At 35.8% G+C, this 23833-nt stretch overlaps 1 protein-coding gene across 11 annotated transcripts in view; it reads right to left on the minus strand.

Moving 5' to 3' along the window:
- The window catches only part of LOC144979503 (bromodomain-containing protein 3-like), a 35981-nt gene extending 16736 nt beyond the window's left edge, over nt 1–19245 (minus strand). For 3 of the 11 annotated variants that reach the window (XM_078926195.1, XM_078926196.1, XM_078926190.1), the window contains exons 1-15: nt 18800–19229; nt 16099–16150; nt 15441–15641; nt 14294–14440; nt 13382–13450; nt 12483–12851; nt 11863–12081; nt 10051–10146; nt 9395–9496; nt 8705–8833; nt 7789–7980; nt 6759–7170; nt 4409–4579; nt 3858–3977; nt 2818–2949 (exon numbers count right to left, since the gene is read on the minus strand). In XM_078926195.1, the coding sequence (XP_078782321.1) occupies nt 2818–2949; nt 3858–3977; nt 4409–4579; nt 6759–7170; nt 7789–7980; nt 8705–8833; nt 9395–9496; nt 10051–10146; nt 11863–12081; nt 12483–12851; nt 13382–13450; nt 14294–14440; nt 15441–15641; nt 16099–16150; nt 18800–18912 (2524 nt within the window). In that variant the 5' untranslated portion in view covers nt 18913–19229. Of the gene's footprint in view, nt 1–2817; nt 2953–3857; nt 3978–4408; nt 4580–6758; nt 7171–7788; nt 7981–8704; nt 8834–9394; nt 9497–10050; nt 10147–11862; nt 12082–12482; nt 12852–13381; nt 13451–14293; nt 14441–15440; nt 15642–16098; nt 16151–18675; nt 18703–18799 lie in introns of those variants that run through there. The other 8 variants (XM_078926194.1, XM_078926186.1, XM_078926187.1 and 5 more) reach the window with 5 other exon arrangements.
- Between the last annotated feature and the right edge of the window lie 4588 nt (nt 19246–23833).

Below are 23833 nucleotides of genomic sequence, written 5' to 3' on the forward strand. Positions count from 1 at the left end.
TATCTTTCCCAGTGTGTATAGATAATAGCAGTATGTTGGATGGGGGAGAGAAGGAGAAATAAAAAAAGATTGTGAATAAAAATTAGACGAACCTTCCAATTATCTTAAACTGTTAAGGCAACTAGTGAAAAGGGACTTTGAATTTTGGCACAAAAGACTATGTAAATCTGAATTAAGCGCAACTGCAATTTTGAAATCAACTCCCAAATTAAGAAATTTAAAAATCATATAGAAAAAAATGTGAACTGTCCATATTTCATAAAGGAAAAGGGGAGAGAGAGGAGGCGATCAAATGAAAAGCAACTCTGGCTGTTAATGAAAATCTGAGGCCACATGATGCGATACGACCACATACAGGCCTGCCACTGACAGCAAATAAAAACAAATATACAAGAGACTGTTATTTAAGTTCATATTACAAATATATACAGACATAGCTATTTTGAAGATCTGTGGAAACAGTCTACCTACAGCAGTTTTCCTAAATTGACAATTAATAATAAATGGCCGATATATACACCAAGGAGCTGGTATCTAAAAGTATAGAAAAAGTCATTGGACCATCACTCTGAATAGCTACTCTTATCACGAATTGGAGCCGGTCTCTGAAACACTTGTCGATAGTCATAAAAATTTATGTCTTCAAAGTTCCTCAAAATAGCTAAATATTTTTAATCTTTATATATGGAAAGTTACAAACATGAGCCTTTGTCACAGCTTCACAATTCCTTGAAATAATCTAAATGTCAGGATTTTTAGTATTAACACAATGTCAAAATAAAATTAAGTGTAATTAAGTTTGGTCACTTATACATGTGAATGCTATAATAGTATCATCACCAACTTCAATCATCCAAATTACAAATACAAAACTCTGAACATGGTAGAAAATTTATCTTGAATTAGCCTGAAAACGTGCGATTTGATGTATCATGAACTATTCAAACTATTAATATCATTAAAAGATTTAATATCAGTAGAATCAGTTTGAAGACAAATTTGATATGACTATCATTTATCCATCAAAAGTTCATGAAATAAGCTGATTAGCAAAGAAGTCCACAAATAAATTTACAAATAAAAAAACTAATAAAGCTCATTTCTGACTGAAAATTGGAATATCCTGTCAGTCACTGGATCTCAAACTATGCATTAAAACTGTCTATCATTCATGACAACTTTTTAAACTCCTATATTGAAGACCCAACATAGAAATGCTGAAATGTACACTCTCTCATTGGGCTTTTGTTCATATTTCAAAATTGACTTTCCCCCCAAGAGATTAAGGGGGTAAAGCTTTTGTGATTTAAGGGATAGAGATAAATATTGGGGAGTAAATGTACAGGGTTTGAGAGATAAAATTCTTCAAACTTAAAAAAAAATTAACAGATTATTTTAAAAACCTGTTATTCTTTCCCCGATTTAAAATATTTCACACAAACAATTATATTTCTCTCAAGCTTGGATGCACCACTCAATTTCTGTTATCAGCATTTCTCGACCCGTGTAATCAAAGTCTCTAACTTGGAAGTCAAATTTCAAGAAAATTTAATTCCAATATAGTCAACATAAAGATAAATGTTGCCCTTTGTACATTATAGAATTTATACTTTTATATTTTTTTTAAATTAACAACCTAGGTAGAATAAGCTGTATTGATAAAAACTAAGATGACTTTTGTGACTTTAATGTGTCATCTCTAAGACCGTTCTTGATGACTAAGTATTAATAAGCCTAGGACGAGGGGAAAAAAGAATCATACAATAAAATAAATCTTACTAAAGGAAGGTAAGAGGGGGGGAAAGGGGGATTAAATGCAAATATGTTCTTAATTTTCATGTAAGGCGAACCAATACCATAATAAAAAGAAGGGACCAATTTGAAACTTGACAAATGGAATGGTGAATAGCTTCCAGCAAAATGTGAACTCCCAAGAAGACAATAAGAAAAAAGAGGAGATAACCATTCCCTACAAAACTTTCTAAGAATGAAATGAACTGTTTGGAGCAGCACCAATATATTTGAACACCTTTACTCATTTGAGTCTAGATCTGTTTTGGATATAAATGATGCCATAACCGTAACCGCTAATTAATTCCTTTTCAAAATGGTTATTAGTTTTTCTGAACTGTCGATGCTGGGACAAGGAAATTCATTTGTTTTCCAGTGACTATGGCAAGTGCAAGGAGAAGAATAATCTATGACTTAATTTTAAGTAACAAAACAGAAACCAATGAGAGAAAGAAAACCATTCTCTTTAAAGATGGAAAGAGGAATAAAAACGTACAAGGGAAAATTTAAATAATTACGTACTACACGTACTATTATGATTTTAAAAAATTATACACAATCTTTGAAATATTAACATTTTGTTTGTTTTTCTTTGTTTTTTATTTTGCTTTTTAAATATACATTTCAATCTTGTCGTGATAAACTGCATCATGGAAAGTGCAGTAAGCGATTTTTGATTTTTAAAAAATATTTTAACAGACCAGACTCAAGTAAGTAAAGAAGAGAAATTAAGTATTCCACAACCTTCCATTTGTTGATAATGGTCAAATATATATCTTAAAAAGCTATGTACAATCATAAAAGCAAGTGGGTGACTTAATATTGGATCTTGTAACAAGGAGTAACAGAGTTTATTCTCACAGAAACCAAACTCATGCCAAAACCAAATTACTTCATGAGGTAATGAACATGGCAATTTGACAAACATATTGCTTTAATAAGCTCAGATCTATCATTCATATTCAACTCGTAAACTATCATCGACTAACACTCGTTCATGGATGAATGGCATAATTCTATTCTAACCTGATTCGGAGTCGGAGGAATCTGAAGAGCTGGAAGAACTACTATCACTACTGGAATCACTTCCTGAAGAACTACTGCTGCTGGCACTCAAACGACTTGACACAGGTACATCACCACCTCCTGCGGCACCATCTTCTGGGGATGAACATAAATTATTAGCAAATGCTGTGATAAAAAATGTCCTGACAGTTTACTTTCTTCTGTAATGAAATGTGTGTGGTGTTTTGTTTTTTTTTTGGGTTTTTTTTGCATACAGATGAGTTGAATAAGTTTTCCCAAACCCCATTCACTTCTAACCATTAGTCCCCAACAAGCATCATTGCACTCATTTGCAAGTAATGCATTCCAACCTATAGTGCCAGTAAAACAGGATTTGTCAGATATAAAATTGGAATTAAAACATGTATTTACAAAAATGAATCATCAAAAGTTTTCTAATATCTAAATACAGACTATCCATTATAATACCTTAATAATAGAAATAAAACAGTCCTAATAATTAATATTGAATCTGATAATACCAATTTTAAAACGATACGTTTCCATACCACTTGTGTATAGAGAATAGTCATTGGGAAAACAGTTTAACTTCTTAAAAATAAGAAAACCACGGAACTGGTGGTAGGTCTGGAAGCAGGAACACACAAGCTACCAAAAATTTTGCTTATGGCACAACCGAAGAGTTAAGCCATTGTCCACTTGAAGTATCATATTACAAGAGTTGTGATATTAATACTCATTCCACCATTGGCATATGAAGTATCTTATAAAAAGCATCAAATCTTATTTTGATCTCATGTCATTACGTAATCATTTTTTTTTTTCAAACAGAAATCTATCATTTTTGATGTCACAACACAATTCACAATTGTCAGACATGCCACTTTAAAAGTAAATTTCAGTTCTGTATGACTTTTATCATGTTTGAGGAGGAGCTGCAGGATAAAGAGGTGGAGGCGATGAAGAAGAAAAATGAGAAGGAGAAAGAGAAGACAAGAAGATGAAAATTAGGAAGAGAAAAATCTTTTTTAAAAACTCACCCTTCTTGGACTTTTTATTTGATTGCCCTAATTGTTGCTGAACACCTTCTAATCTCTTCTCTAGTTCAAGTTTCTTTTCACGTTGAGCCTCCTCTTTTGATTTAGTTGAAGCTTTGCGTGCTGGAAAGCAAAGGGTAAAAAAAACAACAAATATTTCAACACATCACACTTCCAAAATCTTATATTTTTGACAAGACTGCTGACAGACAAATTTCAAACAGTGACTACGATAGGAAAATTATCCATACTTCAAACCCTCCCCCTACTGAAAATGGACTTTAAATAAAAGCGATAACACAAAACACACGCACTGCCAAAATTAAACAGGGCGAGTCGCAAACAAAACACATTAACACTACCAAGTTATATTATTTCTCATCACTTTACTTTTGTGATTGCATAATTTTCACAATGAACAAAAGCCAGTGACCCTTTACTACACTAAGTATCATCTGGACACCCTTTTTTCTTTACCAAGACACCTGCCTTTCCATCAAAGTGGCTAATACTTGTTAAAATAACCATACTAATATCCTTAGATAATGACTTACTATATGGCTTTCTTGGCTTTTTCTTTAAGCATGTCATGACATACTCCTCCAGTTCTCGAAGAGTTGATGGTTTGAGGGTTTCAAAATCAATCTCAATCTCATCTGGATTTGAATCTCTCAAGGACGGTTCTCTGGACTGGATGATGTGAACAACCCTGCCTAGTTTATCTCCTGAAAAATAAAGTTTAATATTAGCATTTACCTCCCATCTCCATACTCAATTACCAAAATGAAACTTTGGACATTTTGGGGCAAAAAATGGAAGGCAATCCTACCAACCTCATTCCAATGAAATGCTATGACTTAAGACTTAGATGCCTTTCGCGTCTCGGCCGAAAGATCGGGTCGCCTTGGCTGTTTCCAGTATTTCCTGTGTGAGGTGTCTCCAATATTGCCGGTCCTCTGCTAGGGTTCTCAAGGTCCCCTGCCGTTATGAGAATAATGCTTTGTCCAAGTGTTGTGAGGTTTTTGTTTAGGATCACAGGGAGTGTTGTGATCGGTCTTCCTCTGAAAAGGTTCCCGTGTTTTTGGAAGTATCCCGACATGGCTTGGTTAGCTGGTATGTTTTTGTCCCTGCGTAGTATGTGACAGAAAAGTTGCCATCGTTGTTGTAAAATGTCAAGGGAGATTGCTCTTTCTTTTGTGACCTTATAGAGTGATTCATTTGAGATCTTTTTTGGGTATTTGATGTCCAGTACCCTTCTTAGCTGTGTGCGATGGAAGGCATCCAGATGTTCTTCTTCGGATTTTGCCGCAGTTATACAGAAGTACCGGTTTTACAAGAGCACGGTACAGTTTCAGTTTGGTTTTTCTCTTTATTTTGTCACCTCTAATCCATACATTGGTGAGTTTACTGAGTGCGGCGTTTGATAGCTGTTTTCTTCTTTGTACATCCTCGGTGTCTCCAATTAGTGAGCCGACTTTCTTTGTTCTTTTCCATTCCTCTTTGTTCCTCGATATTGTTGTAAATTCGGTTTTATTGGCATTGACTTGGAGGTTATATTTCATGAGGGTATTTTGTATGATGTCTATATTTGCTGGTGTTGATCCAATAAAATCGACATCATCTGCATAGGCGATTTCTCTAGGGATTGTATTCTCAATATGAGTCGGTTTTGTAATGACTTTTCGAACTGCTTTCAGAGCGTGTTCTAAGTATATTGTGAACAGAATCGGGCTCAGACTATCTCCTTGGGGGGTCCCGATGTTACTTTCGAACTGCGTCTGTTTTGTGGCCCCGTATATCCTTGGTTGTATCTTTATGTTGCTGAGGAGAAATCGGATTATTCGGAGCTCGTCTTCGTCTACTATGTCTGTTAATATCTCCAAAAGTTTTCCTCTGTCGATCGTATCAAAGGCTGCGGACATATCGATTCTGGGTATTGTTATTGTTATTGAAATGCTATGTAATAACTAATCAAAGTGATTGGGTGAAATAGGATGGAGGTGGTTGTCACACCCTCAGTCCATCGAGTAGTGACTACGTAGTTGAAACCGTTAGATCGGAAATTCAGTACAACGATATCCTAGCCAAGGGATAGCAATTAATTACTAATATCCATTCAATATAGATGTCTGGATATATAATTTAGTAATATATCTGTTTTGCAATCTTTTCAATTCATAGTGACAGTTTTAACTATTTTACAGTGTTGAAATTATTCATATTATAAAGCGCGGCTCTGGTTATGGAGCTGCTCCTTTTTATATATACCTACATCCTATTTCCATTCTATTTTTATCTTATTGGGATGATATAAAGTAATTATAAAGAGACCAACTTTTAATTGGTTCACACCGTAACAGGAATTTCCACACTCAAAATCCTATACAATATGTAAACACAAATGTAAAATACCATCCCAATGATGTGTTGTAGTGGTGGCAGTGACAGTTTGTAGCAATGGTGGCAGTAATGTGGTGGTGATTGTTGTAGCATTGGTGATAGTGATGTGGTGCTGGTTGTTGTAGTAGTGATGATATGGTGAGGCTTGCTGTAGTAGTGGTGACAGCGATTGTAATGTGATGGTAGTAGAGTGATGTGGCATTGCTGTTTGTAGTATAGACAGTGGTGATGATGGTGTGTTGGTTGCATTTATTGGTGGAAGCGATAAAGGTGGGAGTTGTGGTGGCAGTGAAGAGGATGCTGTGGTAGTTTTGAAACACCGGAATGACACCCATGGAATTGATTTTTCATCAAACCCCTATTATTTTACTGTGAAAGGAGTTTTGGCACCCCCTTATTTGAATCTGAAGGACGTTTTTTTTTAAATCCTGAGGGAATGCATACACTCAGTATTTATAACTCAAAATATGGGAATTTGAACATTCTTCCAATGCAAAATCTTACCTGGGAGTTTATTTATATCAAGACTCAGCTGACGTTTTTCATCATATGTCATTGGCTTGGCATTATCTTCATCATCACTGTCGAAAGGTGGTAAGACTGGACCAGGAGGTAAAGCATTGGGACGTTTGCGATTTGAACTACTGCGATTGATACCATTATTCCTAGGTTTTTTTGAAGCTGGGGACTTCTGCTTTGACTTTTTCTTTGGTTTAGATGTGTCTTTAGTGAGGGCTGGGGGTGGTAATGATCCTACAGGGACTTGTGGAGGGGGATTCACATCAGGGACTTCTTTCTTTACTTCCTCTTTCTTATCTCTCTTCTTCTTTTTCTTTGTTTTATTTTCACTCTTCTCTTTCAATCTTTGGACGTGATATTGGGTTAAGGACGCTAACTGTTCTTGAATTTTTGACAACTGGAAACAAAAAGAAAAAAAATGTAATAATGGAAATAACCACAAAACTATCATGTTACTTGTGAGGGATTAAGAGAAAAGAACATTATGATAGGACAAAAGTGCAGATAACATCTGTTACACATATCAAACGACTGTCAAATTTACTCTTCCTTTGTTTCAATAGCCAGAACCACAAAACACAAATTAAAGTTTTAATACTTTCAAAATCTGAACTCACTGAAAAAGTAAACTCTCTTATTCAAATGCCTAAAGAAATCCAGTCCGGTCCTCTCATTCCAGGACATTAAAAAAAATATATATAATAATAATAACACACCAAACAAAACCCAGAGAAAGGGACCAATAAAACAAAAACTAATTATTCTGTGTGTCCCTTTCTCTGGGTTTGGTTTGGTCTTTTGTTGTTTTTTTATTTTTTTTGACCTGGAATGAGAGGAGTGGATTTCTTTCATTGAGGAAGGCATTTGAAATGGTAGGATCAAATACATTCCTGTAAATCATTATTCCAACTTCTTTAAGTTCCACAAAAAGTTTACCATGTCAGTGGGGTGTCCCAATATCAAAGAGCTCTTCACTTTTTAAATAAAAACTCTGAAAACTATAATTCCTTCTCACCTGGTCTTGTAAATCTTTGAGTTGTTTCTCTCGCTCTTCTCCGCTGTCATCACCATCAGAACTTTCTTCACTAGAGGACATGTCACTGCCCTCTTCACCACGGGCAACACCGGAGGCTACTGAAGAAGGGGGAGTTGGATCTGTATTCACAGGCTCTTCAGGCATTCGTGCATATTTCAACTCAAACACTTCCTAAAATGAGAAAGTTCAAATAATTTGTTGAGCACCTAATGAATGGAATAGAATATATGGACTACAAATTAACTAATTTATACAGTTTATGATGAACTTTAAGAGACGCAAGTATATAAGTTCTTTTCTCAGAGAGAGAGATTTTTTTTTTTTTTTTTTGTTTGTTTGTTGCTTTAGGTCTCTTCCAACACAATTGAGGTTATATGAGAGACCGCTGAAACAAAAAAACAAGCAATCTAACAAAAATAGTACAAATGTAAATCAAAATCATAACCTAAAGATATCATAAGCTAAATTATAAATAACCAAGAACAAACAGGCAGAAGATTTACAGAAAAAAAAATATCCCCTGTCAAAAATACAATCACAAACCAAAGAAGCAGGATAGGCTAGTAAAGAGAAGAAGAAACGACATCACTATCGGATCGTACACCCATGCGAACATAATAGGTATATGATTCAAGGGTGATGCTCCCATCCAACCACCCGCACACAGAGAGAGAGAGAGAGAGAGAGAGAGAGAGAGAGAGAGAGAGAAAGAGAGAGAGGGAAAGAGAGAGAGGGAGAGAGAGAGAGAGGGAAAGAGAGAGAGGGAGAGAGAGAGAGAGAGAGAGAGAGAGAGAGAGAGGGAGGGAGAGAGGGAGAGAGAGAGAATGACAACAACAAATCATGAATTAAATTTTTAGAAATTCAAAATAGTCTAAGACTGTCATATACTAGTTACCTGTAGTTTCCTTCCCATTTTAGCAACATCATGTTCAGGTGGATTGTAGCGATAACAATTTTGAAATATCTGACGAACATCATCAGCAAATTCACTGGCTGTTCGATATTCTCTGTCCTCCATCTTTTTCTGTCAAAGAGTAAAAGAAAATAATGCAAATTGCTGAAAAAAGTTAAAAGCACAATCAATGTTAACATGAAAAATCATTCTCCTTCAGCTGAAAGAGGGGAGTTAGATCAAAACTATATAATTGATATATAATGATAAATTTATCACTACTTTATAACAGGGGTGAGAATGACTGGTCACAAAAAGGAGAAATTTTTTGTTCTAAACAAGTTGATAATATAGAAGAGCATAGCGATTTCAGCAGACAGAGCATGACCTTGTGTAGCAGCGTCGGAAAACCCTGGTCGAAGTCGCGCGAAATGAAACCCGAGATACAGAGGAAAAATGTTGTTTCTTGGGATATCAGTTGAAAAATCATCTACAATATCTCAATTACCAAATAAAACTAAGAAAATCACCAAGGACAAACTACAAATGCATAAACGAAGTAATGTAGTAACCCTACCCCAGCATCAAGCAGGGAAAACTAGGTCAGAAAATAGGAATTTCTTAACAATGGATAATTCTATATCGAAATGACCACCAACTTATCCACCAAACACATAAAGACAGTACACTCACCTTTATTGTACCCAGATCCATTGGTTTCTTGATTATATCATAATAATCGTGCAGACCCAGACTTTCAGCATCAACAGGCTTTAAGAATGGCCATGCATAACCCTGATGTAATGTTTAAAAAACAAATACTTCCGTCAGTTTGGGTGATATTTATAATCTCTCTGAACAAAGCATATTATAGCAGTTGCCATAATTGTAAATTTCATGCAAAAATTTAAAAAATTCAAATAATATTTATTAGTAAAAACTGAATAAGCGTTCAATGGTGATTAGTGATATTTCAACAACTAAATATGTGGCTGGTTGAGAAAACTCGGAAAGATGCGTAAATTTCATAAATTGAGTAATGTATACAGTGGTGTAGACCATATCTTTCTGATCATTTACCACTTTAATTTTTCTTTCTATGTCTATTAGAACCCAAGTTATGAATTTTTTCTGAATAAAATTTGTTGATCATATTCGGAATCGAAACTTGCCACATCTTCCCGGGTTTTCTCAGCCAGCTTCTAAAATAGGAAAAATTTAACTTCATTTCATCAAATACTGGCTTTAAATAACAACCATTGAACACACAAAAAGAATCAAACCATCATAGCTATTCCATGACATGAAGAGTTTAATAACAATACAAGAAGTCCTTTCTGAGACTTTACCTGGTGTTTTTTGGTTAACAACTCCTTAATAATAGAACTACAGTAGCGCAGTTGTTCTGATAATTTACCCTTCTTGTTCTTGGAGGAATGGGTAACCTGAAATGAGAAACCGAACAAAGTACAAGACCTAACTGCCAGTTACTGACAACCCTTTATTATATTTTAAATCGAAGAGTGGTTTTCCAAAACTCTTTATCTCCATTTTCCTCCATTTTAAGACAGGAAGGATTATTTCCCCTAGAATTCCTCATCCAGTCTTTTATTTTATCATAATTAAACCTCAAATCCATAAAAATCTCAGGACATTCTTGTGCTTCTTGATGATTAAAACAAAGCTTCGTTTCAATGTAGTAGCTCATGAACGGAAAATCTCAAAAGGTGGAAAATCAAGTTTTGGAAAACTCGTCTTCAATTGTTTCTACTTCCCTTTGATCGATAACTGGAATACATCTGAGATCCCATCTTCCCCCAAGGAAATATGAAGTCATCAAGACAAATTGATAAAAAAGAAATAATTTGCCAACCAGAAACCATCCCCAAATGTGACTCATAAAACGGGAAATATATCTATATGGATGCATATATATATGTATATATCACGTTGACTTGAAAAAGGCCAAAGGTTGAAACGTTTGTTTTGTTTTGTTCCCTTATTCATGAGTCAGATTTACTCCCTTTATCTTTCTCTCCATTTTATTGACTCATTTAGGCACCTCTAGTTTTTAATTTCAAGAATATGATGATATGGCGAATCTACCATGAATGTCATAACTCAAGGGATAAATAGATCAGGTTATCACATGGAATGACATGAATAAAATAACAATCTTTAAGCTGTCACACGATTATAAACAAAATGCATCCCTTCCCCAATCACTGGATGCGTTATAAGAAGAAATTGTTTCAATGGATGACAATTTGCTAAATTTCATATTCAAGTAAATATTCTGAAATCATAATTTTTGGGGAAAAAAAAACATGTTTATTAAAAGACACTACTTCATACTGATTGGCAGGCCTGTGTGCTCTATTGATATTTACTTCTTATTTTTAACCTTATATTTGAAAATGAAATTTAATCTCAAAATTCAAATTTTCGAGAGCTAAGCAAAAAAAACCTGAAACAAGTAATACAATGCAAAAGTGCAATTGGTGCAGCTTAGTAATATTGTAAGTAGCAACAAACACAAAATGTTAACCAATCAATGACAGCACATAATTAAGAATCAAATTTATTTCCCAGCAAAAAGGGAGGGAACTGTACCAAAAAAAAAAAAACATTTTTAGGCAAAACAACAACAAAATACATATTCGGTAGGATAATACCATGTGAAGATTTAACATTATATCAATGAAAAGGAAATGCTCCTCCCTTATCCACTTTGCTTTTGTGTTGTTTGAACAGAGCTAATCACAATGGGTAGTGTGTTGAAAACTGTTATTCTGGTATCATCTATAAATCTTAATTAAAAACTAAAAGTCTGCAAATGTTGCAGACTTCAGATTTTTTAAAACGCTAGTCGTTACTTCAGCTTTCTTCGTATTATTTTGTTTTTCTTCACTTCATTTTAATATGTGATCAATATGAATGAATGGTGGTTTTGTAACTGATCTTATAAACTACTTAAAATATTATAACTATGGTGTATTATTAATTTTTATCTTTTCTCAAACATTAGCTTTATAATTCTGTCATATATGTAAACAATCACTCAAAACTGTAAAATACATATCTTAACATATATAAAAATGTGGTTATCATTAGTTTTTAATAAAGTGAAAAAAGTGCCACAAAACTGTCGCAAAACTTACACTGGCATCACTTACATTTCCCGGCTCATCGGGAAGGTCTCGTCTAGGTTTTTTTATTTGTCGAACACTTTCACGACGATTAAGCTGTGCTTTATTACCACTAGCCCCAATCTTCATGGGTTCAAAAGGTGCATCATAGACCATTGGTGTTGTAGGTGCTGTTACCGGGTAGGTTCCTGGGGTTGTGGTATCTGCTTTCCTTTTGAGGCTTTTCTTGGGCTAAACATTAAAAACATATATAAATAATGTTTTCAAGAGGACAGAACCAATTTTGCCCAATGCCTAACTTCAAATCCTAAAATACAAACAGAAAAATAAAAAACCAGGGCAATTATTGCTTGCATCATCAAATCAATTATTGGACTATGAAAATGAATAAATATTTAAAGGACAAATTTCTATATTTTTTTCTAAACAGACAAAATGAAGCAATGAATCTCTTCTCAAAACTACTTTCATATTGCACAGCTGCTAATTTCGGATATCATTTGTTTGTTTTTACAGCTCCTCAGTCCTAAAATTTGGTAACCCATTTGTCACGGCTTTACTTCCCAGCTTTCATAATAAAAGGCTGGCAATAAAAATAATGAATGGCAAAGTACAAGAATGATTTGATTTACCTTTGCCGGTTGAGGTGTTGGCAGTGCAGCTGAAGGCAAGACTGTGCTTACTGCAGGGGTTGGAGGTTTGACGTCCTCCACTGCTGCACTTGCATTCATACTCATTTTGGAAACAGCAGCTGGTGTTTGAGCAGCTGCTGGGGTGGAATTGGCTTGCTGCTGCTGTTGCTGACTAATCAATGCAGCTTTTGAAGGAGATTGGTAAGCTGGAGCGGTAGCAGACCGTGGTGGTGTGCTTCGTGGGATAAGAGTTGGAGGAGGGGCCTTGCCATCCGTAGCATTCATATTTTTTAGAGCTGATCTTGCTGCAGCTGCTGCTGCAGCTTTTGCACCTCTTCCTTTCTTTCCTCCAATAGAGAGCTCTATTTCCTGAAAATATCACAAACAACAATGAGTGTACTGAGTCTAACGAAAGTGTAAAGCAAGGACATTATTAAAATTGGTGTGACCATTTTCTAGTTCAATTAGCTTTAAAATTGTTCCAAGGGAATAGGTGGCAATTAAAAATAACTGGACACTATAATCCCACCACATGACAGTACAACCAACACTTTTATTAGCTGGACAGCAGTTACTTTAAATTCCTTAGTCTCCTAATCCCATTTAGAAGATATTTTAATAAACAATATAAAATAAATTGTGTTCTTTTTAAGCGACAGACCCCTGACTATAAGCTCTTCAATCAAATGCCAAACATAATGACGTATTTGGATTGCTCCATTGTGCTGTAAAATGATTTTTCTGTATTGTGGTACATAGGGAGATGTCTTTAGGCCTGTTGCATTTGAAAAATAATGTATCTTAAAAAAGATTCAATTTTTATAAGGTCTGGTGTTCTATTAATCAAAAGATAAAGATTTTTTTTTTTTAACAGCTTTATAAAGTTACAGACTACAAACCTCAGCAGGCATATCAGCAACTTTCTGAAGAAATAATTTTTCCAACTCTTGGGCCATCAATGTGATGTCCTGTAAAAGAGGAGAAACACAGTTGAAAAGGATATAAAGAAATCAAAAGGCAACTCAAAATTAAAAAGTGGTATAAATGTCAAAATCAACACCATATATCAACCCAGACTTGTCAAAGGCATAAATTATAATCCAGTCCAGGCAGGTTTATTGTTACAACTCAGTTTCTGACAAATTGTCCCAATTGAGCAACGGCCATGAAATTGAACAATTTTTCATATTTGCTACAGTCCACTCTGTATTTATCCATCGTAATCTCTTTGCATGTCACTTATTGCAACAACGTTTATCAGACAGTGACATTTTACGTCTTAATGAAAAACAAACACCTTAATCTACCTCTAACATTGAGAGACAAATCTAACTGCACAAAACAATTAACGAATACGTCACTCATCACAGTTGCATAAGCAAGCAACAGATTAGGAATGCATTATCTATCTATATACATCATTGAACAAATAAACCATTTGGTGGTGACAGCCTTGAACAAACAAAGCCATCACTCATTTCCCAAAATAGGCAAGAATATGCATTTTTTTTTTACATAAGGTTGGCACCACTGATTATTATGTTTGCGAGAAGAGCTCAATCAACTGAGCTATAGGGACCTCTGTAGTGTGCAACTACTGTATACACATTAGAAGAGATCTAAAACATTGCAATTAAATTCAGAAACAAGTAAAGAGCAACATTCAAAAAGTTGAACCCTCCCCCTATTCTATGAAATATTCCCTTTTCAAGTGATGGCCCTAACCTCTGCAAATCAAAAGTTTTAAATAAGCATTGTAATGAAAGGGCCGATTTCAATTAATTGGTCTGAGCATAACAACAAATACTTACATCGCCCGCCTTGTTGTAAACATAACAGTTGGTAAACATTGTGTTGAAGTCTTCCATTACTTCCTTTGCAGAGTTGTAGTAATAGGTTTCAAGCCGTTTCTTGATCGTCCCCAAATCCATGGGGTGTTTGATTATCTTGTGATAATCCTGATGAGATTAAAGAGAATAAATGCAAATTGTCCAGAAAGGTTCGAATTGAAAACAGTGGTTCACTAAAAATAATGAAATCTGATTACCACAGCATTCTCCATCCCCTTTTTAAAGATTGATTTCATACAATGTTAATTTCTGGTAAAAACAAAAATGCACTATATGAGTTAGTCAGGGGTACCTTTTGCCAGAAATTTTTTTCTCATTTAAAGAGCATAAATGGATATATTTCATGTAAAGCTTCCCTTCAACAAGTTTATAACTTTAAGAGAATTTTTTTTTCTCCTTAAGATTGCAACAAAATTGTGATGAAATAAAAATCTGTAACATTTCTTCCATTTCGGGAAGTCTGTAAATGTCATCGAATTTCCCTAACAATTACGGATGATCCATAGAAGTAGGCAGGTATAGCATCCCCAATTGTTGTATGAAAAATCACAAATGCCTGCCTTGTACTTGATAAATAAAGATGAAAATTGGCCATCAGTGTCCCTCAAACACAGTGGTCCACCTAGCGCAGGTATCTTTCCTGTACCTGTACACAAATCACATTACGTATCGAAGATTAATGGCTTTTAGAGGATAGAAGCCTCAAAATGTGGAGAACAACAGAAGATTTTTTTTTTTTTTTAAAGAGATGTTTTAGATTTATACGAGGTGCCGTTAACCCTCTAATGACAAAATTGAATATCTTGGAAAGAGCAGCATGTTTACACTCATTAGCACTGGCTGCTGAACCAGTTCGGGTGTCATGCAATCTGGGATCAGAAAAATAAAGCATAATTGCAGACGTGACAGAGCAACAACATGGTGACTGTTTTCAATGAGACCAGAGTTGCACTGATTTCCACCTGCCTCTATGAAAATGTAACAGTTGAATTAAAAAAAGAATCCCTATTTGTAGAGAGCTGCAAAGATGTTATAATAAGTAAGCAATCATCTTCAATTTGGTTACTGGACCAGGGTAATCAGAGAGAGAGAAAAGGCAATTACTCACATGGAGCTGCATTTTCTCAGCATCAACAGGAGCATGGAATGGCCAGGCGAAGTGATGCTTCCAAACAGCCTTCACAACTGTCTTGAGCATGAACTGAAGTTGATTGGTATTACGACCACGCCTCCCTTTTGGCTTTGGGGGTGGCTGTGATGGTGGCGCTGTTTCAGCTTCATCTTCTTCATGATTATTGAAGTCATACACCTACAAAAAATGCAGTGAAAGTTTCTATTTTCAACCTGTTATCATAAATATAATCGAACATTTTCTTAGAACAATAATAAAACATTTGTATTAATTTCTATTTCTTTCTCTGACCATTCAATCAACATATCAAATATGTCTAATATCATCTTCAGCAATGAAAACTTCGCAATCAGAAGAAAAAAAAAGTCCACACAGAAGATAATAAAAAAATACAAAGTAAAGCATACTCAATACGATATATTAAAAAAAAACATTCTGATTCAAGGCTAAGACATGTTTCTAGGTCTATAATGCAAAGTACTTTCCACTGAATCTAATAGCTCCAGCTACCTTACCACTGCTGGAAAGACTAAGGGGTCGGAATAAGTCTCTACGTATAGCGGAAACAAGTCTGACTGTGATCTGAGTACTCTCCTAATTCCGATATGCAATGAAAATAACGTTAAATACTTACATCAGCAGCATTGGCTGAGATTCCTTGATCCATCTTGCTATCTCCGTTTAAACTGATTGAAAGAGGGCAGAGAAAGAATAATGACATGAGTATCTATGCAACTTCATCCTCAAGTATAACAAACTTGACTTAATTTATATTTAACAATCAATAAACTTTTGTCAGACAATATCACCAAAATAGCAAGTAATGACATTGAAGACCTGCCCATCACCTAAATAAAAATCTATCCCTAGTTTGTAAAAAAAAAAAAATCTAAACTTTGAAGAAAAATGAAACCAAAATGCACGATTTACTAGCTTCTCTGATCTTTAGAACTGTTGTAATGTAATTTGTTCTTGTAGGTTTGTTTGAGTAAAATTTAATTATTTACTTTCCAAAAACAAAAAAGTTTTAAAAATCAAAGAGAAAAAATCTTATTTCACCAATTTTGTCTCCCATCCCCACAAAAAAAAAAAAAGCAATATAAGTTTAAAAAAGGATAATCCGATAAATGTATGAATGGGAGGTCTGACATTGCCATTGCTGATTTTTCAATGGAAAATGACAAGGTCTCATACAAGGTTCAAGTGAACTCTTAAAAAAGGATTAAGCATGCAACTGCAACACCCGATAAAACGCTTGCTATGATTCACCAACCACACTCAATGATGAGACACAGTAACTGCAATGCCACTGCTATACACAAAATAACTTACAGAACTGACATTTCTGGAAAACAGAAAAGTTATAACTCAAACTCAAATTATTGTGCAAAAAAAGCAATCCTCTGCTGTTACCCATAAGCCAACTTCTCATATGAGCAAAAGCAAATGCATAATCAGATAGGAAGTCATCATTACAGTCCTTACCCTCGAGAGCAATAGCACCATTTCATTTATCGCTCTATAACTATATCAGCTAGTGTCATCGTCTGCAAAAACAGCGAGTCTCGACTTTGTAGTCATAAAAATAAAAATAGCAAACATTCAACTTTTAAGTCATTGGCTCAACTTATACGCAGGCAGAAGTTTGCACGATGACCACACTTTGCAGATCTGGAGGATCGACGGCTAAAAAATAACAGATGTAGTCGAGCATTCACTGTTCCAGAACTAGACTTTAATAAGTAACTTTTTTTTTTTGGAAAGTAGGTGAAGTGTGGTAGTGAAGCTATAATAAGTGCATTTAAAAAGAAAATTATTATAACCTCCCCCCCCCCTCCCCCCAATTCCTATTCAACAATTAATTGTATTTCGTCATCTGGTGCCAGTTTGTCTAGACTGACACATTAAATAATGATGATAATCTTCCTCAGAATTCTGAGGAAGATTATCATCACTTTTTAATTTTTTGGGGGTTTTTCTTCTCTTTTTTTTGGGGGGTGGGCAGGCGGGGGGTCACTTGCCAAGCGACTGAAGAATGATTATTGCTCAGTACAGTACAGGAGGGTAGGTCAGAACTTCGGAATAAAGTCAAGACGATTTATAGGTCTGCATTTAATCCTGCCCGCTTTTATATAATTCATCCCATAGTTTCTTTTGTTATGATGGTCTGTTCTCATGACAACCCAACTGGTCTGGATTAATATCATTTCATAAACTAGTCCACAACTGCAAACTGTATAGTATAGCAACATGGACATTGGCTAAAGCTAAATTGGGGAGTCTATTTCACATCACATTTTCCCTATTTCTGCAATTCACTGGCATAAATTATTGCCATTGGGGTTTGCCTAATATTATACCTAAAAAACAAAACAACTAATGAACAATTTCCTAACCCACATCTGAGCGAGATAATTTGGTACCTAACTACACTGGTGATATAAAATTTTTGTTTTAATTTTACTGTGGAAGAGAGCTTTCACTTTCTTTCCTATTTCTTCATATTCATACAATACAGATCCATTCTTGCTCAATTCTAGTATGGAAGGGAGAAAGAAATTTCTTGACTGTGTAGTTGTTACTTGAATACTTGAACTTGTAACAAGCATACCTTCTTCTTTGATTCTTAGTCTTACATTGGCTAAGGCTAAAAAAGTTGACAATCAATAGGTACAAAGTCTCAAGGAAAATTGGTCATTATTGTTGTTATGTTATATTCATTAATAGGTTAATGTCATAACGTGCATTCAATTTCCCTGCCCTAGACATAGCAGCACAGACATTGATGATAGAAGATAGATCACAATCAAGTTACTTAGCCATAGCCAGCCTCCATGTCAAGACTGGTCTCGACACCTTTAGCTAAAATTGAATAAATATGAAACAATCCACTTTCAAACAATACATATCCATTAATAATTCCGTTATTAGAATGTTGGAATGGCTGTGAATCCAATTATGAATGCTGTTATAGCGCAATAAACTGAACACGTAGCCATTTCAAACCAAGAGAACCTGGTCACTTCCAACAGTTACGTTGATGGCAAAACCCAGGGCACCAGATCAAAACAAATGTAATTTTCTATGGTAAACAACAGCCTACAATGCAAAGTTGTTAATTTCTTCATGACAATGGCAACATTAGGGTACGCAATAAATCAATAATAAATCGTTACAAGGCTAATTACACAGTACACTACAAAAGTATTACAATTGCGTCAGAAAGAACGGCTTTCATGGCGGGTTGGGATTTCTCAGAGAGAGCAGGGACTATAAATTAAGAAGATTGTTATTCTACATCTAGGGACCTAAGTGAAAAAATGTTCATAAAATACCCTGAATTGATGTTTTGGACGTTCTGCTGGTACCCTGGTAGTGCCGGATGGCTCTTTGGGTCCATAGCATTCGTCAGATTGTCTTCGGGTTCATTCACTTTCGTGAGGAGCATTAGATTCGGAGTGATGGCTGGAACGTTTCAACCAGTTCAAAATCCGACTCATGCCATTGGTCGGTTTAGGTCACATGGTCTCGGATTCAGGGTAAATTTGGTTGTCAACAGTTCTTGTTATTATAACTGATGAAATTTAACGATTTGTTCAGTTTTATAGCTTAGGACAACTGTTATATAAAGTCAATGTTTCACTCGTCACTGACACATATCATGTAAGAACAACCAAAGAGGGGGAAATTGACAGAAATTGGAGAAAATGTGTGATTGAATATGGCGTGCCCGACCTCGAAGAAACAACTACCAACTGTTACCTCATTGGTTGATGAAGTCATGTGATCACAAATTTATTCCAAGTCATGCGCTTCCTTTCACGTTCGCCAAAGATATTTTATGTTTGATGTTTGGGCCTTTTTATGTCTTTTAGGCTCAAGGCTTCGCCCGCCTTTTGTTTCCCTGGGTTTGCACAAGTTTACAATCCTATCTCTTAGGAACGAAGTTTTCAGATGGAAATATCTCAATCAAAACACTACCAATAATATCCAAGAACAGTTTAAACAATCACCTAACGGGACAATACTATTATTATTTTACAGAAAACCCGCATATTTATTTTTTAAATCGTTTGTTAGCAAATTAAATTTGAAATGGCACTCTCGAAAAAAGAACAAAATGATTTTTTTTAAAATATATATATATATATATTATTGATATTTGTCTAAATGCTCATAAACTAACCCTATTTTTTATCCAATTGGGTGGGGGGGGGGGGGGAATCGGGCTACCTGTTATTGATGAGATCACTCTATACCATGGCGGACTGGAGGGCTATGCTCTATACTCTATAGATGCGGTGCGCTTGGCTATTAAACTCACAACATTGCCATCCGGATCAACACACAAAACGATATATATGTAACCTTGAACGTTTATAGTCTGGTTTATACAGTTTAGTGAGAATAACTCATAAACACGGATGGTAAAAAAACCCAATAACAAAGACCTGGGAGACGTCAACTTCGTTCTACTTATTATTGTGAGTATCTGCCTGGGACCCACCTATGGGTGCCAGTTTTCCGGTTTCGCGATATCTCGAAGTCAAATACCTTCGGTTTCAGTGTTTTGAGTAAAATAACCTAATAGCATCGGTAAATATTCGAAAGGAAACATGATTCAGCCAACTTTTCAGTGTAGTATGTATTATAAGTTGGTTTTAAAATCAAATTAATTTCTTCATTGTGTCAATATGTTTGCTTTGTAATCATTTAATAGTGGTATAGCTAAAAACGGTGATTAAATAAGATTAAAGTGTAGGCCGCAATTTCAGTAGGAACATTTTCAAGCTCGGCAAAGTGTCCAGATTTTAGTTTCAGGTTTCAGCACTTCTTCATGATGGCACCCATGGGCCCACCCCTTATTCTAAGCTATAGGCATGCATGTGCCTTGCTACATAATCAATCTGGAGTTGTGTCAGTCCCCATACCAGCGGAACAGACGTGATAACTCGGTTTAGATGGACTCTGTTTTCCAATACGGGGGAAATACTTACTTACTTACTTAGGCCCAACATGAGCCACAAGTCTTCGCCATTCTGTCATGTCCTCCATAAGCGTACGCAGCTCTCGGGTGTTGTCCATTCCTGTGTCATCTAGCATATGACGGGCGAAATAACGACTCAAAATACAAAAAAAAAGTGAAATGACAGCTATCTCTCCGGAACAGAGAAATAAAATCTTAATTTCAATCCACGTACTTAAAGTAAAACCCACTCCAAAACCAGGATCTCTCAGCTCTACATAATATCAGAAATTTCTGGATTCAGACGAGGCCGGATGAATCCCTGAAGAACTAAGAAAAACTGCAGTGCCCTCCGTACTAAAGTCACAACAAGATCTTGACAGCCTCAAAACTCTGGCCCAGGACCGTAACCAATGGAAACAATTATCAACATGGATGGAGAAAGCTGGTATACTCATCGGAGTTTAAAAAACTCTGTGGCTGAATCGCACAAGCGTCATTCAGACTCCGAGGCGTACTACTACTACTACTACTACTACTACTACTACTACTACTACTACTACTACTACTACTACTACACTACTACTACTACTACTACTACTACTACTACTACTACTACCACTACTACTACTACTACTACTACTACTACGACTGTGAGGCTTACTACTACTACTACTACTACTACTACTACTACTACTACTACGACTACTACTTCTACTACTACTACTACTACTATTACTATTACTACTACTACTACTACTACTACTACTACTACTACTACTACTACTACTACTACTACTACTACTCCTACTAATTGCTGACACAACAGTCGTCAAAATCTAAATTGTCAACATTCGATTAGCCAGCTCATTCAGACTCCGAGGCGTACTACTACTACTACTACTACTACTACTACTACTACTACTACTACTACTACTACTACTACTACTACTATTACTACTACTACTACTACTACTACTACTACTACTACTACTACTACTACTACTACTACTACTACTACTACTACTACTACTATATACTACTAGTACTACTACTACTACTACTACTACTACTACTACTACTACTACTACTACTACTACTATTACTACTACTACTACTACTATTACTACTACTACTACTACTACTACTATTACTACTACTGCTACTACTACTATTACTACTACTACTACTACTACTACTACTACTACTACTACTACTACTACTACTACTACTACTACTACTACACTACTACTACTACTACTACTACTACCACTACTACAACTACTACTACTACTACTACTACTACTACTACTACTACTACTACTACTACCACTACTACTACTACTACTACTACTACTACTACTACGACTGTGAGGCTTACTACTACTACTACTACTACTACTACTACTACTACTACTACTACTACTACTACTACTACTACTACTACGACTACTACTTCTTCTACTACTACTACTACTATTACTACTACTACTACTACTACTACTACTACTACTACTACTATTACTACTACTACGACTGTGAGGCTTACTACTACTACTACTACTACTACTACTACTACTACTAGTACTACTACTACTACTACTACTACTACTACTACTATTACTACTACTACTACTACTTCTTCTACTACTACTACTATTACTACTACTACTACTACTACTACTACCACTACTACTACTACTACTACTACTACTACTACTACTACTACAAATTGCTGACACAAAATCTAAATTGTCAACATTCGATTTGCCAGCTATGCTTAGTCCTGTATTCCCCGTCCAAAAGGCGTACGTCAAATCCAAGTCAAGTAACTCTTTGGAATCTCCTCTCTTACGGGACGAATGATCTCCTTCCAAAGTTCTACGTGCGGCTATATGGCCGAGTAAAGTGGTATGGCACCCGCTTTCGGATCGGAAGGTCCAGGGTTCGAGTCTCGCTCTGAGTGACCCATAGTTGAGTCCTTGGATGAACCTCTTTACTTAAATAATCTCGCTGTATTCGGGTGCAAAATGAGTACCTGGCCTTTAACTTCGTTGTCTCTGTCCGAAAAAAAAAGTTGTAATGTCGCTTTACAGGCGTCATGTCTCGTCCTAAGTGTTAAGAGTTACGGTTGGACAGGGACCTTGTAAAGCGCGTTGAGCATGTTTAGTGGAATTGCGCTACCTGGCCTCATCGTTGTTTCTGTCCGAGAAAAAAAAAATGTAATATCGCTTTACAGGCGTCATGTCTCGACATAATCTCGCGGTACTCGGGTGTAAAATGAGTACCTGACCTTTAACATCATTGTCTCTGTCCGAAAAAAAAATTGTAATATCGCTTTACAGGCGTCATGTCTCGTCCTAAGTGTTAAGTGTTGATGTTGGCTGGGGACCCCTTGTAAAGCGCGTTGCGCATGTTCAGTGGATAATGCGCTATATAAATGTTCAAGTTTTAAGTTTATTCTAATGCCTCAGAACAACAATATTGAGCGTGTTAGACAATGGGAATATGCATACATTACATTCTATGTTAGAGATTCTAAGTCAATTTGATTTTTAGCTCACTCAATCCTAGAGAGTTTTGCTACTTTTCAAAATTGGAAAAAAAAAATGTATTATTGCATATATAGTTTTATTCAACTACAAGCAAAAATCAAAAACATTAGCTTCGATACTATGCATACAATTTGTCTCAGAAAAATGTAATGAATAGGCATGGTTAAAAGTAACCCGGGTAAACTACGGATATAGTCGGTGTTAGGGTTGAGTGAGTTAAAGATGGAACGTATTCGAAATATCCTTGAACACATCACTACCAATCGGATCCAACTACACACACTAAAGAAACACACAACGGAGCAAGTTACAGAACATTTACATAAAAGGCTTCTTATCAAGAAAATTGAAATCGCACGCGCCGATGTGTACTTATTTGCAGGTCTGATAACCTAAATTGTTATGGGCTTATTGTAATGGAAATACTCACCCAACGCAATACAATGTTAAAACAGGCCCATAATTGTGTTCGGTTGTCAGACCTGCTTATATATGCACCTAAGCACGCACCTATGTGTACATGTAAAACAAACGGAGTCCTTCAGGGCCACGAGGCCCTTGGAGCCGGAGTTTATCCCGGTTTCTATGGCGTGAAACGGACAATGGCAATTACTTTCCATCCTTCGGATAGGACGCTAGTTTATCGCATAGTACTTTGTGCCAGATCTATCAGACCCAGCTACCAAATCATTGCTGGGTGGACAGAGGGGTATGGAAAAAAGTTTCGTCTTCACCCGGAACCGATCTCGGTACACTTGCGTGTGAAGCGAAGGCTCTACCGACTAAGCTATCGGGACCCCTTTGATAATAAGTAGAAACACACGAATTGTTACGAGATTCGATTCTAT

This window comes from Berghia stephanieae, chromosome 9, assembly GCF_034508935.2.
Source record: "Berghia stephanieae isolate SIO BIC M18660-M18661 chromosome 9, UCSD_Bste_1.3, whole genome shotgun sequence".
Taxonomy (NCBI): Eukaryota; Metazoa; Mollusca; class Gastropoda; order Nudibranchia; family Aeolidiidae; genus Berghia; species Berghia stephanieae.